We start from the raw sequence: 16,859 nt of genomic DNA on the forward strand, positions 1-16,859 counted from the left end.
GGAGTACACGAACATCAAATTCAGTCCTTGGTTCAGTTCTACCGGGAAACGAAAATACCTTGCAAAATGCATGTCGTTGTCAATCTCTGCCATTTTAATAATTTTTTTGGTCTGCTTATCCGTGACCATATTGAGGTCTCCACCCAAAATGTCATACAATTCAGGGCAAAATTTAATACGTATACTTCTTTCCTCACTTTCAAATTTGATGAGTAGACGGTGAGACTGTTTGTGGTACTCGATGGTGACACGTTTTTTTGCTGTGGTCAGAACTTTGTCAAAGGTTGCATAGAATTTGTCAGCGATGCCTTCCACCAGATGTTGGCCACTAAAATAATGGCCTGAATTAATTTTAAAGTGATAAACGAAAAGAGGAGGAGAAGAGTCACTGCTGCGGGGTAATAGGTCCTTTGCAAGATGTGATTTATGTTGAGGACTGCCCGTTATCTGTTGCTGCAGTGCTGGGTCCAGAATTTCGACGTCAAAAGTGTTTTGAGTTTCAGTGATGTTTTTGATTTGTGTTGGGTGAATCATTTCTACTAAAGCCACTTCCCAATGGGCTTCGTGATCTAAGGGGATGGCTTGAGGTAATTTGGCCGTGTAACAGCACAACGTGTTGTTGGGAAACACCTCCATGGAACTGTCACTGGGTAAGGTTAAGTAAAATTGGTTTTGGTGACTCATAATTCTAGAGTTCTGTGGCTGTCCGAGGGGATATTACTGGACGTCAGAGGCGTGTCTCCGCCCAAAATGGGGTTCTGGTTGTGGTTGTTGGAGTGGTGACTGGCACTGGCACTGGACACAACGTTCCCGTTCGAGGAGAATTTCAGGGAGGGATTGGGAAGCAGGTAACCGATGCAACTGCTCAATAAAATGGTCCACAATTGTTTGTCTCCTTGTTGCAAACTCAAATTGGCGATGGCTGCCCCGATGACACAATACACCACGAAGATTTGGCAGAAAAAGACGATTTGCGTTTTAGGCACACGTTCTCCGCACCACACCCACAAGGGTTGTTTTTGTAAATCTTGCACAGAAGAACTAGGGGAAGAAGGACTGGTCGACGTAGCTGCGTCTGCTGTGTGAAAGGGCATGATGGTCACTTCTTCTTTTTATAGTCGATGACTTGCGAAGCGTCGATCCAAGAATCGAAACTGGGTGGATATCCTTTCCAACGTACTTTGACTTCTTTGACACGTCGTTTGCCCACTTTACGGGTTCTGCGTTCGAGAATGCTTTCGATGTCGTACACGTCGTCTTCTTTTTTGGTGACACGTTGTAACTCGGGCAAATAAAACGTTCCTTTGAGTACTTCTCCGTTCATGTCTTCCAATTTATAGACGGCAGGATGACGGCCATGCACTCGTCCAGTGACGCGAAACAGTTCGGTCGTCCAGTTAGGTAAGTAACCTTTGTCGAAAGTGCGTTTGGTTTTGCCAATGCGCACCCAATCTCCTACGGTCAACTCTCCACTTTTCTTGGGGACAGCCCTCGTCGGGGACGTACCGAACAGGCGCTCGAACACCAGCACTTCGTTGTCGGGAGTCACGTCTTGCGGGGCACGTCCGATGCTTCGATGGTAAGATTGGTTGTACGCTTGCACCAGGTGCGGTAAGATGTCGATGTACTTCAGAGTGTGGTGATGCGTAAAATATTTCCACATGCGTTCTTTCAAAGTGCGTTGAAAACGTTCCACGATGCTGGCTTTGGTTTCGGGATTCTCGGTGGTAAAAAAATGAATGTCACGTTTCTTTAATTCTTTTTGGAAAGCTTGGTTCAGAAATTCGGTGCCTTTGTCCGTTTGCCATCGAAGAGGGCGACGACCGCTTTGTTTCAACACCCGTTGCAGGGCTCGCACTAACTCGCTGCTGGATTTGGAAGTCAAAGGCACGACCCAGGCAAATTTGGAAAAGACGTCGATGACACAAAACAAATATTTGTAGCCACGATTGTAGCTGGCCAAATGAGAGACATCGGCTAAATCGGCTTGCCATTGATGATCGATGCCTTCCACTCGGGTGCGACTTCTGGCAAACTTGCGGCGAATGGGTTTGTGCAAAGTGTAGGTAGCTTGTTCTTGTAACCATCGTTGCACTTGAGGTAAACGGAGACTTTTCAGTCGCGTTTTGGCAGCACGATACAATTTTTGAACTCCTGCGTAACCTGCAGGATGCGATGGATCGTAGTAAATGCTAGCTAAGACTTTTTCCATTTTTTGTGTTGGTGTGTTAATAAGGCACCCACTCTTGGAAGAGGCTACTCTTTTTCTCTTGGGGTATTTTCTTGGATTGCAAGGCTTTGCGTGTGCGACCGGCAATAGGTGTCGAAGAGGAGGATGTCTGAGCAGGGGATATCGGTTCTTGTTTCACTTCTGTCTTCACTTTCTTTTTCTCTTGTGATGAAGAAGGGGTGGCCATCATCTTTTTAATCCATCCAATTCTGGAGGTAGGTGGTGTTGTTAACTTGCGTACTTTTTCTGGTGGAGTTTGAAACCCTTCTTCTTCTTCTTCTTCTTTTCCTTTTTCTTTCTTGACCACTGGTACCGGTACTGGTACTGGTACTGGTGATGGTGCTGGACTTTTCATCAAGGTCTTAAAATCTTTCAAAGTGGGTAGAGCTGTTTCGTCTAAAGCTTTCTGGTGAAAGAGTTGCAGTCGTTGCAAGAGTTGACCGTACTTTTGCGATTTTTCTGTTTCGGACAAATCTTGGCGATCCATCAAGGACTGCAATTCGTGTTGTAACTGGGACATCTCGCTCAAATTGGGATTGGGAGGTAAATGCGGGGTGCGTTGTTCTTGCCACCGATGGTATTCCATCCATCGTTTGTAAGGCACTAAAGCTAGTTTTCGTCCTTCCATGGGGTTGTCAGGGGTCGATTCTGAGATCTTGGGACTTTCGAAGGCCTTTTTATCTTGCTCCCATCAGTCCTCCCAACATGGTTCCCAAGACTCCTTTCAGTATGGGGCCTAACAAGAGAGGCAAAATGCCTCCACGTTGAACCAACATCTTCTTTTTTTGACGAATGGGAATTTTCTTTTGAACCATTTGGCGAAGAACGTGACGATGTTTGCCTAAGCATTGTTTCTGGTGTTTGGACAAAGGGATCGTGCCTTTCAAAACGTTCAAACAACATTCGCAGACGGTATCGATGACCTCTTTGGAGGCCGTTTGAATGAGTTTTTTTCGTAGGGGCGAAGAAGCTTTGGACAGGACAGATAACATGTCCCCATGTTTAGCTAAACGTGGTGGCAGTCCTTTCCTTTTCTTTCCTTGGGGTTTTCTGGAGGGTGACATTTTTGCTTGTGGGTTCCGGGACATTCACCGAACAGACACTAACGTCGATGACTTAACGCACACCCTTTTATCTTTTTTTTGGGACTATCGCTTTGTCATAAAGGTGACAATGTTTTTCCCAAAATCGCCAAGGAATCCTCCCCTTTGTTGACGCCTCTTTTTCTTGGAACGACTGTGTCTTTTCTTAGGGTAATGTCGATGCTTGGCTAAGCGCTTTGTCGGATGACGCGTCTGCCTTTGTCTCTTTCTTTTGTGGCTTCTTGGAGGTGACATCTTTTACAAGTTCACTGATACCCCGACTTGGTCACAGGCTCTTTTTATACTGGAACGCGTCGCCACTGATTGTCTTTACGTTTTATCAGTTTGAGGACAGGCATGACACGTCGTGCAGGGGTACGCAACGGACTAAATCGAGCCAGTTCTTGCTTGGACAAATCCAGTAAACTTTGTAACATGCCCGATCTTTCTTGGACTTTGATTTTGGGAGAAGGTACTTTGTGAGCAGCAGCCACTGCCACTAAATTGGAGGGTCCTGCCACTGGGGAAGTTCTTTTGGGGGTCATCAACGGAGATGTTCTTGGTGTGATCAACGTCTCCAAGTACTCTTCAGTTCTGGGTGTCATCAACGGAGAAGTGGATGAACGTGAGGATGCCGGAGACGCAGTCACGGCCGTGGCAGGTCGTGGTTTGCGAGTGTAAGGTTGCGTCCTGGCCGAAGTGCCTCTCTTGCGACTAGTTTTCTTCTGTGGACTTTTCTTTTTCTGGGGACTTTTTCTCTGTTTCTTTTTCTGGGGGCTTCTTTTCTTTTTCCGGGGTGGTGTCTGGTAAGAGGAGGGTCCTGCCACTGGAGAAGTTATTCTTCTTGGGGACCTGGTCTTTTTCTTTTTCTTCTTGGGGCTTCGTTGGACTTTTGTCTTGGGGATAACTTTGGGGGCATTAGGATCCCATCTTAAGAGTGAGCGAATGATGACCCCTCCTAGAGTACCGCTCCCTCCAGGTTTCAAAATGATTTGTTTTTTGGTTTGAGTGTCGATGCGGGGATCGGCCAGTTGGACCAAAGCGACTTTGTTTCGATCGAAAAAGCGTTGGGTTTGATGAGGAATCTGAATGATTCCTTGGAGTAATTGACGTGCCGTCACCGTGAACCATCGTAAGACTTCTTTGAGGCTAGCTTCTAAGACACGAGCTCGTGTTTGTGGATCTTTTTCTCGACTGATGCCATACAAGGCACGAATCAATTTGACGGGAAGATGCGACTGAAGGGACGTCATGTTCGCACTGAGTGTGAGACAGACGAAAAAGGGTCTGAGGTTTTTATAGATTTTTTGATGGGGAGTGAAATGAAGTCGAGGACGGAGACGTGTACAGGACAGGCCCTCCGTCTTGGCACCAGTGGTGAAACAAGTGGGTACGAAATCGCAAATCCTCAGGAGTGGTAGGTTTCAAATCGACGAGTAAATAGGCGTGTGGTGTTTGAGTGGCATCGTCGTACGCCTGAGTCAGCCAAGGCGTTCCTAACTGTTTGGCTAAGACTTGCACTTGCGATTTATCTCGAGGGCTTTTAAACAAGACCACGTAATGCGCATTGAGACTGATGGTGCGATGGGCTTTACTTTGTTGAAACAAATTTTGGGTGATGTAAATGACACTGGCATTACGGTGATGCCCTTTGCGCGTGAACCACAATTTAATTTCTTCTTCGTCTTCTCCTAACATGTCGTCGAAAATGACCAAATGGGTTTGACGGGAGTCAGAGACGATGCCGTCGTCTTCTTTAGGAATGCCTTCCACAAACACGATGGAATCGCCTTGACTTTCTCGCAAAAGGCTGTACGCCGATTGCCACTCTTTGTAACACCACACGATCCGTTGAGGGGGCCGATCGATCAAATGATGTTTATGTTCGATCAAACGTTTGACGAATTCGGTTTTGCCAGAACCGCTAGGTCCAGCAATGAGCATGTTAAAGGGATGGCGAAGATACAAAGCCTCCCAACTGGCACGATCTAAGTGTTCGTCGATGACTTTGACAGTAGAGGAAGAGGGAGCAGAGACAGCAGAGGTAGCCATGGTGTGAGAAATGTCATTTGTGACACGAAAAACAAACAAGACAAGAGTTTATATACTTTTTCAGAACACGTTTATTGAATGTTTCAAATATGAACACGAAAGACAAAAATACATGGAATATAAACAAGTGTCTGTACAACATGTTTTTGGTAACCAAGATGTCCTAGGGACAGTGTGTAATGTTCTTACAGTCTCTACATGAGGTATTGTCACACAAGTGTCCTCCCGGAATGACCTTTCAGGCCTGTCCATGACAGTCCTGTCCTGAAGCGAGTGGTTGTTCTCGGTGACGGGTTCTTCTGGCACCGTCACTAACACAGGTTGAAAAGTAACTTTTTTCCTTGAACAACTCTTGTGCATACTGGGCCACTTCTTGGGTCCAAGCCTCAAAACCCCCCTTTTTCCAGTCACGAACATCTGTCCAATGAGGGTGTAAGTCACAAGCTACACACACATCGTCATACAGGTCTTGGGTAGCTAAAAGTTGACGAATCTTTTTTTCCTGTTGAGGTCGAGAAGTATCCAGATGAAACCGCAAGGCTTTGAGCAAAAGGAGTTTTTCGTGACCATTTAAGGCCATGGAGGTGGTAAGTACTGATCGTAAAGAGTCCACAAAGAATCGGCTGGTAAACGAAATCCCAGAAAACAAGTCACTAAGACACACACCACTTGTCGTCCCAAATTGAATGGATACAGTTCTTGTAATAATCGATGGTAATGATCCACGGTTTGAATATGGTCATTGAGTTCCTTCCACGGAATCTGTTGGATGACATGTGACATAAGTCGTGGCATGGCAGCCTGTTTTTATAGTCTCTTTGTTTCGGAAACAATACACGTACTTTCTAGCCAGAGATCTTCGTTCTCCAGTAGGGAATCTAAATCTTGCATACTGTAACCGAAACTTCAGAGTTCGTTGAGAAGTTTCCTCTTCCTCTAAGTAGATTCCACGTAAAATATGTTGATAATCCTTTAACTTGTCTTCCTCAATGTATTGCTGTAGGTGAATCTCGAAGTAACCAAAATAATGAACATTTCGATCATTCACTAACTCAAAGTGTTGAACAAGGTCTGACCACTGAAACAATTTCTGACGAATCAGTTCTCTTATACCATTCAGGTACCAGTGGTTAAAGATCTGGTGACGTAACGGATGCAATTGTTCTTTACGTTTGACTTGTATTTTCACCAGCTCTCGGTAAATGCGTTCTCTCAACTCCACAGGCAAAGCACGAATGTTCTCTAGCAAAGTATCCATGAATAGGTCATACTAAATCCTCTTTGGTCTGACACAAGAAATGTACTCTTTGCACAAACATGGTTTCACTTCAGTGTCGAATTTAAATCGTTGAGTCACTAATCTACACATTACAATTCGTTCAGAAGTTTCCTCTTTCACCAAGTTGACATTGTGTTCAAGATGTTGGTAATTCGTTAACTCTTCCTCTGGAATTCGATGCAGTACGTTTACAATGTAGTAGATAAAATCGTCAATACCAAACCATTCCTTTTTATAACCAGGAGGTCGTTGATCAATGTCTGTCCAATGGAACACTTTCAATTGAATCAGTCCTTGTATAGCCTTCAGGTACCAGTGGTTCAAACACCGGTGACGTATCGGATGCAATTGTTCTTTACGTTTCACTTGTATTTTGACCAGTTCTCGATAAATGCGTTCTCTCAACTCCACAGGCAAAGCACGAATGTTCTCTTGTAAAGTATCCATGAACAGATGATTATGGTAAAAAAGTTACTTCAATGTCTCGGTCCCACTAAAGGTAAGTAATGACAATTCGGTGACCATCGAGCATGTTCTACGTAGGCCGAATCTTGCGGTTCCCAGTGGTGAAGTGACACACTGCAACTGAAGCACTTGACTTTATCTCCTTCGCCCAAGTAGAAAAATCCGGCTCTGGCTAATTCTTCGGGGGTCGGTCCTCCCAGATACTTAGGCCATTTTCCTTTGAACGATTGAAGACGATTTTCAAAGTCGCAGTATTCCGACAAACGCACAGGGAACGAATATTCGTCTTTCACAGGTTCGTTTCGATGAGGGTTGAGTGACATGGGTAGGAGTTTGCTCAGGGCTGGATGACATCCGTAGGGAGGTAAACGTGAAGGTCGACATTCCCCTTTAAAACGAAACCCAGTAAAATGTCCAAGAGGACGAGCAGCATCGCTTTCGCATCCCTCAGGTTTGACACGCACAGCATCACTTTCCATGACAGGGGCAGTGAGAACAAAGTTCCCATGATGCTTTACGGCATCGCTCAGGTCACAACGTACAGCATCGGTCCCATCGCAAGGCTCACAATCGCACTCGTCTGCAAACTCCGTTTCGCAATTACAATGGTAACCACATGGACAATCGCAGTTTCCTTCCGGACATTTTCCGTCGCAATGCATGGGTCTTATCCATCCAATATTAGTCACACTAGAGGAAGATACAACTTTTTTACAATCCCCAAACTGGAACGATGCCTCTTTCAAAGTATTCATCTTGTTCGCTCGGTCTTGGTAGTCCCAATGAACTATCGATCTTGCCTAGGGTTCCTTTTTTATATACAGACCAATACCGACGTGACCGTAAGGTAAGGTGAAATGATTGGGAAGTCGAACTCGCTTCTGGTATACAATTTGATAGACTTTTTCCAAGGGCCGACTGACGATGTGGTGAGTGGGTAAACGTACAATTTTGTTCGGTTGGTAGGTGGTCACTTTAAAGTTTCCATCCTCTCCCGATTGCAAGGCTTCTTTCAATACCCCAAAGTTGACCACACGACTGGTACGATAATTCAGAGTCAGTCCTTTCACTTTGCACGTCGTGTGCACTTCTCCTTGTTTGTCCCGGTATTCGTAGCCGTAATTTTTGGGACCGCCACTGACGAAACTTAGAATCTTGTCGTCGGGATGCTCGTCTGTCCAGGCTCCTAAACGGTCTCCTTCGATGTTAGGGTGATGTTGAATCGGGTGATGGATGTAAATGCAGCTGTCCGTGTCAAAGTACAGGACGCGTTCCCCTAACAGTTCTAAAGCTTCGTACAATTTTAAGCGAGCATGAGCTGTCACGTAAGCCGCAATGATGACATTTCCAAAAGGGTCGTCTTGTACAAAGTCCAGATCTTCTTCGTAATTGACCAAGATCAAATTCTCTCGAACGACGTCCACGTGTTTCATGTATTTGGTTTTGTCGTGAATCATCTGGAAGTAGCGGGAAGGTTCTGTCAAATATTCCGTCTTGGGTAAACACGGTCGTTGTGCCATTTTACCCCACAAGCAATTTAACATCACTTTGGCAAACCATCGCCTGCCTTCGTTTTTCTCGATGTGGTCTAAAGTGATGCCTTCTTGTTCCCGGTATTTCTCTTTGAATTTTATTTGGTCTTCGGGAGTGTGACACCAGGACGGATAGCCGCTGGCTTCTTGCTTCAGTTTCAAAAAGGCATCCACGTAGTCTGCGAAAATGCCTTTCTGCGTGGGGTCACCCTTGCGGTACTGTTGTGTCTTGGGAAAGTGGCAAATTTCGTACACTTCTAACAGTTGGTATCCCATGTCCAGAGCTTTGAACAATTCTACGCTGACCCAGGTTCCCGTCAAGGCCCGTTCTTCTTGGGTGTGCTGACAAGCTTGGTCTTGGTTGCACGTTTCGGCACAAGTACGGCACAAGGGAAACATCAGTTTGCCTTGACAATGGTGAGGTAAGACGGGATGGTATAGGTTCGTGGGAGGCAAAACTTTACACTTGATCAAGCCTTCGTATTGTCGAATGTTTTTCAGGTCGATGTGTTCCGTGAACAATTGCGGGTGCCCTACAGGAAAGCGACAATATTTGCACACGTAGGGATACAGCGAACACACGTCCAAGTATTTGATTTCTTCTCCTATCTCTTCCTCGGCTTGGTACAGCAAACAGGTGGCATTGGTCCTTCCTCCGTACAAACTATCCCTCGGGTTCAGCGGGTCCATGAACAGGTAACTTTCCACGAGGCGTTTAAACTCGGGATCGGTTTTCAAACGGTGATCGTACTCGTGTTCCCACATTTCCACCACTTGGTATCCTTGCTGTTCTAACTTTAGGCGTCGCTGACAAGTGTCCTGGTACAAGTCTTCCATGGTTCGTTGCAAAAACTGATTCTTAGTGCCACGGTCAGGGTAACAGACGGGACATCCGTGAAATAAGCAACCGTTAAACTCGTACACGATCTTGGGGTTTTCTAAGTCCCAACCATCGACCGAATACGTTCCGATGGTTTTTTCGCCCCCTCCGTTGCGGGCATGCTGAATCCACTTGTCTTCCTTGTCGCACAAGTAATGTAACCAACGTAGGGCTTTGACCGAGTATTGACGCTTGACAAAGTGGGTCGTTTGAGGGCTGATGACAGCCACGGTGTTTTCAGGCATGAATCGTTGTCGATACACTAGGGAACACGCTTTGGCAATGGTGCAAGCTTCTTTCAAAGGATCGACCCCTCCGTGTTCCATGAACAGTTCTCGAAATTTTCCACAGCAACGCCGTAAAATGTCCACGTCGGAACGACAATACTTTAGCATTTCTTCCTGAAAGTCGAAAGGGTCCGAGGCGTGAGCCTGGTACCAAGCGTAGAAAGCTTCTCGTTGTTCGGTACGCATGTTGTCGGGGTCGTAATAGTGAGCCTCAGGCAAATGGGGTAGAACGGCGTGTTGATTGGCTTCCGTATTGAAAAAGTGTGGAAAGTACCCTTTAGCCATTTCTGTCATTCCAAACGTTTTAGGCATTCGACTCAAAGGCATGGCCAAGTAACTCATCGAATCTTTAAACTGTACTTGTCCCACTTGCATGAAAATGATTTTGGCTCCGTTCAAAGTCACTTTAGGACGCTCGGTGCCTTGTTCCGTATAGTATCTGAGAAGAAACTGTCCATCGTATCCGGAAAAATTGTGAGCCATCACCGTGGCATGACGATGACAATCTCCGTAACGTTCGATGTCCTCTTGGCTCCACGTCTTGTCGACGGGGTCTAAGACCCATTGGGCAAAATCGGCTAACGTGTTCGGTCCCCGAAAGATTTTTTCACGTCCTCCAGGAATCTTGCTACAGTGAGGGCAATGACTGAAGATAGGTTCTTGAATGCACTTCTCGCACGCTCGATGAGCCACGCAGAAATTAGGGATGTGAATGCCAGTCTCTTGCATGCATTCGAAATCGAAAAAGATGAAATTGCCTTTCTTCTTGTGACCGTCCTCTTTCTCTGGTGGGGGTTGGTATTTTTGCACGTAACATTGGTGTTCCAAGTCCACGATGTGGTGACAAATGTGACATTTTTTCTTTCCTCGACATACGTGTGCCTTGGCATTGTTGGTAAGTATGCCTTGTCCACACGTAGAGCACAATCTCAGGAGTTGACAAGCACATTTCTTCTGTGAACCTTGTGTTTTCAAATGTTGTTGGTAACAGGTAGGGCTGACAAACGTGCGCAGACAAGTGGAACAAGTCACTGGTTCTTCGCTCAGACAGGGTGGAGAGGCCAAACATCCTGAGCATTTCCATCCACAATGTTTGTGTTGCTCTCGATTATTATAACCATAGTCACATTTCTCACAGTAATAACCGTATCCCAGGAATCCGGTGATACTGGTAATGGTATCGAAATGGTCATCGTGATGATAAACATGAATGTATTTTCCGTCCTTAAAATCTTGGCCTCGAAACAATAGAGGCCCGCGCATTTCTTGAGGGTGCACTTTCAAGGTGTAGCGTGGAGCTAGGGCATCTTGCAATTTTTGCATCTCAGGAATGCCACAGGGTGTGTCTTTGGGCAGTCCGGCTTGTTGTAACAGAAGTTCTGCTTCGTTTCGTTGTTTGGCTCGGTCGGAACGTTGAATAGTGTCCCAGGTTCTTTTCCATTCTACCGTGTCGTTCTTGTTGGCATAGGTTCGTCCCACCACGATGGCACGGGCTAAACACATCTGGTCTTGAGGGTTGTTAATTCGGACGAGACTCGTTTTGGTGTTGCGAAGGTCGTCCACCAATAACATCTTTTTGCGTCCTGTCCCTTGAGGAGGAGAGACGTGGGTCATGTCCAGTGTGGCTTTACCATCGGTGATGTCAAACTGATCATTAGATTGTTGTACGTTTTGAATCTTGTCCATGACTTTGGAAGCAGTCAATTCTGCAGGGGTGCTAAACTCGATCCAAACAGGGGATTTCAAGCTGTCGTGTTGTATGGAAAGTCTCAAGCGATCGTCTTCTTTGGGTTGACATTGTCGCTTGAGTGCAGTGAGCAAAGAATCCCACACCTCGGTGATGAACACTTCTGCTTTCTCTAACGGCACTTCAGCCTTGAAATCTTTAAACTTCACCGTGTATTTGTAAGCCGTGGTTCTAAATTTTCTAGAGGAGCGCTTTTCCGTCTCTCGAATGGAATAATACTTTTCAGGGTTGACTAAGGGTGATGAACTTGGTTTAGAGGGTTCGGATTCTGGTTCACTCATGTCCTCTTCAAAATCACTGGCATGAATTTGTGCCAAGATTTCAGCCCTGGTACGAGGCGATAGATCACGTTTCTGCCTCTTACTTTCTTCTTCTTTCTTCTCGAATGAATGGGATCGTTTCATCTTGAAAGCAAAAAGTCAAATGACTCAAGTTCAAACACCATAAACTACTTTATAGTCATAGCAGACCAGCGTATATAAAAGGGTGCGTGTCTTGTCCTTTCACTATTCATTTCACTCTCAAGCCGAGCACAACGATGGAAGAGACTAACCAGATGGAACGTTTCGTCAGAGCTTTGCGAGGGGTCATTAGAAAATTCTCTTCAGACCAGCCTACGGACTACTCTCCTTCCTTTAGAGATAAAAGTCAAGATACTTGCTATATCTGTCAGAAGAAAGGGCATTGGTCTTCAGAGTGTCCAGACCGTGAAAAAAGAAAAAAAACAGGGGATAAAAAAGACAAAAGTCAAGATACCTGTTATTATTGTAAAGAAAAAGGACATTGGTCTCCAGATTGCCCCAAAAAGAAACAAGAGGAGTCAGAAGAAAAGAGGAATTCTTCAGAAGAAGAGAGGGATTCTTCAGAGGAAGAAGAGGAAGAAAAAAGACAATTCTATTTAAATGAGGCAAAGAAACACGAGAAGAAAAGAAGAAGGGAAGAAAGCGAGGAGAAAGAAGAAGAGGAAAAGAGTGTGACGGTGAAGAAATTCAAAAAACAGAGAGACTAAAAAAGGAGAAATCAATGAACTTTTTATTAAAGTGTTGTGTTGTGAATTGTGAATTGGATTGTAAAAAATGGAGAAAAGAATAAATGAATGATATAAGGTAGGTGTCTTTGAGTTGTGATTTTAAAATAAGAAGCTACACTCACGCACTCATACACAGACACGTACTATAAGGGTAAAATGGGTAAGTTTTTTTGAGTTATTGGCAAATTGAAATTGTATTTCTTTTCGAGAAATGTGGGTGGCCCTGAAAAGGGCCTTTTTTTCTTTATGGTGTAGGGGTGAGTTTAAGCAATCAACTTTAACTGCCTTAAGCCTTTGCCACGGCCAAGGCCTACTTCTGGACTGCGTAATGTTGATGATGATAATGATTGGGTTGAAATCACTAAGGGTGGTACGGTAGGCTTAGTCACAGGGTTAACGTGTTTGGCTCGGGAAGGTCGTATTCTCTTCGGTCGTGATAAAGAAGTCTGATACATTTGTTTCAGACTTCTTAACTCCGCTAAAATGTCCAACAGTACCGTGACCGTTTGATTTTCACCCTCTTGTTTCTTTGCTGCTACTTCTTCTTGCTGTTGTTTTTTTCTTACCTCTTCTTCTTGCTGTTGCTGTTGCTGGAGGATAAAAACTTGTTCGGCTTCCTTTTGTCGTTGTATAAATTTCTCCAATTCTTCTTTCTGTCTCTGTCTAAAATTCTCCACTTGCGGTAATGAAGAAGGTAACGAAGGTTCCGGAACAAATTCTTGCGAGGAGAGAAAATCCACAAAATCCCAATTCACCTCTTCTGAAAGTAAGTCCGAGTTCCCTTGGGCGGTCTCCCCTGCTGGTGCACCCCAATGGATCGTTTTCTGAGTTTCCGTCATGTTGAATCACTGTCGCATAGATTGACTGCACACAAGCGCTAGCGAATCTATATTGACTACGTGACGTCACAGACTGCTCTCTTCGGATTGGATGCGGGCTGACTGAATTCTGTAACGCGTGTTTGGATTGGTGAATGAACTCAATCCGTTTCAATCCTTTCTGTCCCTATAAATAAGCGCCGTTCAATGCATTGATTCACCTGTTCTCGTCGCTTCAAGATGTGGACTACAGTTGAGTCATCCACCCTTGTGTCTTCCATGATGTTTCGGACAGACTTGCTCATGTATGTCCGATCCAAGTGGACCGTTGTCCACAGGACAAACACCAGCCTGTGGATACGTAGGATCTACGTCGAAAGACAAGGATGCCTGAAAAGAGTGCTGATGTACGGACCAACAGTAAGACGCAGCCTAAGGACAAGAAGAAGACCAATGCGGTGCCATTTATGTTAATGAATACATTAACATAAAACCCAAAGGCCCTTTTCAGGGCCAGCCATATTTCTCGAAAAGAGATAGTCTTTGAATTGCCTACCCCTTTTTTTAAAAAAAATTTTTTTAAAAAATCCCATGTTAAATTCCCCTTGTCCGTAGAGTGTCCCACGATTTATTCCCATGTTAAATTCCCCTTGTCCGTAGATTGTCCCACGATTTATTCCCATGTTAAATTCCCCTTGTCCGTAGATTGTCCCACGATTTATTCCCATGTTAAATTCCCCTTGTCCGTAGATTGTCCCACGATTTTTCGCCATGTTAAATTTCCCTTGTCCGTAGAGTGTCCCAGAGGTGTTTTGACTGGAATTTCCATTGTCCGTAGGGTATCCCACTTCACTACTAATATGTGGCAGCGGCGGTTTTAGGGCTGTGCTGGCCCGGTGAGAAATGAAGACATTGCCCCCAACCCCCAATTTAATTTCTGCATTACTGCAGAAATTCTGTGTAATATTCATAGAAAAACACATGATTGTTTTCAAAATCAAATTTATTTTAAAATAATCTGCTTTAATTATAATCTGTCTTAACCAAACTCCAAAATGTTCGTGCCCCACCTCACTTCGCTAAGGCCGCTACTGCCTATTGCTAGGGCGTGCACTTCAGCCGTGATAACCGTCTATACTCGCTTATAAGTCAAGTCCAACCGTAAACAATGTCGACCCTCAGCTGCAGGCGCATTATGTGACGGACATGTGCATTTTACAGCTGGATTCAACTTACATGCGAGTAGAGACGGTAAGTACGTGTTTGTATTATGAAAATGTACAACATCCATTCAAAGTCTGATATTAAATCTAATGATCATTATCCGGGGCCTATGTACTTCGTATGGCTCTGATTATCGTGAAGATAAAAGCTTCGCTATTGCTGACACAACTAGGAGCGTATGTTTGCGACCTAAATTGATAATAAATGTACATAGGATCGATATTAGTCCACATAACTACTGACCCTTTGTCTTACACTTCTACTACTTCTTCATTAAGATTGGTGATTTTTTTTAAGAAGATAGACAATACTCACCTGAACGCAATTCTTCATTAAAAATAGCTTCCTTCTTTACATGTTTGGTCAGGTACACATATTTTACCTGTCTGGTCAGGTGCCGGTTTTCACGTGACGTAAAACAAACGCGTGTACTTCCATATCCGCCATTTTGATTCCCTATCCACGCAAATCGGCACCTACCAAAAGTGTTCATCCCACATACTTTTGAAGGCACGTCTCATTTTGTGTGTAAGAATGTCCTAATACATCTCTTATGTTACGTGTTTAGGCTCTAATAAACAGTAACAAAAGAAAGAGTGAAAACAAGCTTTGAAATATTTTACAAATAATTTATTTCTTTGGGAAAAAAACCCTGATAAAATGAAAAAAATAAGCACTTACGGTTTTAAGAATCAAATCCAATAATAATCCAAGAATAATCCACGAATTAAATTTTAGAAGTCCTAGTAATGAAATGTTCTAATGAATTCAAGTTCGAGTCCCGGCGAAAAATCCAAAATGGAAGGCGAAGACGTATAATGTAGCCAGTATGGTGTTGTAGCGTCTACAGTTCTTTGTTATTCCACAAACAATATTATTTCGGTGTTTGAATTTCCGAATAAAATGTACAGAAATGTCTTTGTCCAAAATTTCTGTAAGAGCACTAAAATATTTCCAGTAAAAAGAATTAATCTTTTAGAATCCAAATAATTTGAATAAAAATTAAAATATGACTCCAAACTGATCACAAACAAACATTTTCCAGTGTAAAAGCCCAACTGAGAAAAATCTGTATAAACAAAGGTTATTCAGTAACTTGAGACGCAAAACAGATTCCCAGATGAGGGTCACGTGAGCATATTCTAGAATGCTTTAAAAGGTATATACAAGTCTAATGGCACGTAGTCCAGTACAGCCTCGATTTTACCATTATTATTCGCACATTAAAAATGAATTTAAAAAGGTTGTTTACTTGATTCTCAGTCAGGTCAGGAACTAGGTCAAAAATAGAAACAGTGTTTCTATTATCAGGCGTTGACAAAAAGAGACAGGTCAAACTGTATTTTCTCGAAAATAGCAATTTCTATGTCAAGAAAATTACATTACTTTAACATGTAATTAAAAATAAAAACATTTTAAAACTTACAAAGAATTAAATCAAATATCAATTAAATCAAATATATATAACACATCACATCATGTTTTGCATGTCAACCTCACGAGACGTGAGAAAGAAGCTGTTAGAAACAAAAAATCAACTTTCTGGAGAACGATTTTCTTCGTGACAAATCACCACGTTAATACAAGCGGCCAACGATCATCCCCCTACGTACCCTCGACTGTATGTTAAACCACAAGCCACACCTACTGCTTATAAAAACTGCTAATAAAAGCCGTCGATGTCTGATATAGACGGACGTACTAATCTTTTTAGGAAAGAAGAAAAACAAAAACATCTGCTAATTCAAACAAGTAACATGTAAGGAGTGGTAGGTGGTAAAGTAAATTATAAAGAAAAAAAAGTCGTATATGAATTCACAAAAATGGCATGGCGGCAAATAGATTAGCTGATAAGTCAAAGTACTCACAAACCTTTCTATCCTCTTGCACATGACTTATGTCAATCGTAAATAAATTTGACCCTATTAGGTAGAGGAAATCCTTTGATCAGTTCATTATATGAAACCACTCTAAATGAGATTTGATTAGCCATCGGCCTCCTGGGCTTCCCATATTATTCATAAACGGTGCGTGTTCAGGAATAACCTTAAAGCCGAAGATCACCCTGCCCCCGAACGTATGGAATCTGCCATTTACAGTAAAATACTGTGCCACATACATGGACAAGTTAGCCCCCCCCCCCCCCCAATCTGGTTAAATTCAGATCTCCACTGTCGCACGTAATCTGATCGTTCCCGCAACACAATGCAGCCGTGTATATCTTGATGGCTGT

General features: G+C 43.7%; 1 protein-coding gene across 2 annotated transcripts in view; it reads right to left on the minus strand.

Annotated features, from left to right (window-relative positions):
- The window catches only part of LOC149778773 (nucleoside hydrolase-like), a 71,635-nt gene extending 55,000 nt beyond the window's left edge, over positions 1–16,635 (minus strand). The window contains exon 1 of one of the 2 annotated variants that reach the window (XM_089939529.1): positions 16,499–16,635. In XM_089939529.1, coding sequence (XP_089795655.1) covers positions 16,499–16,518 — 20 coding nt within the window. In that variant the 5' untranslated portion in view covers positions 16,519–16,635. Of the gene's footprint in view, positions 1–14,941; positions 15,074–16,498 lie in introns of those variants that run through there. The other variant, XM_089939531.1, reaches the window with a different exon arrangement.
- Between the last annotated feature and the right edge of the window lie 224 nt (positions 16,636–16,859).

Source organism: Sinohyriopsis cumingii, chromosome 17, assembly GCF_028554795.1.
Source record: "Sinohyriopsis cumingii isolate HCF-2022 chromosome 17, ASM2855479v2, whole genome shotgun sequence".
In the NCBI taxonomy this organism is placed as follows: domain Eukaryota; kingdom Metazoa; phylum Mollusca; class Bivalvia; order Unionida; family Unionidae; genus Sinohyriopsis; species Sinohyriopsis cumingii.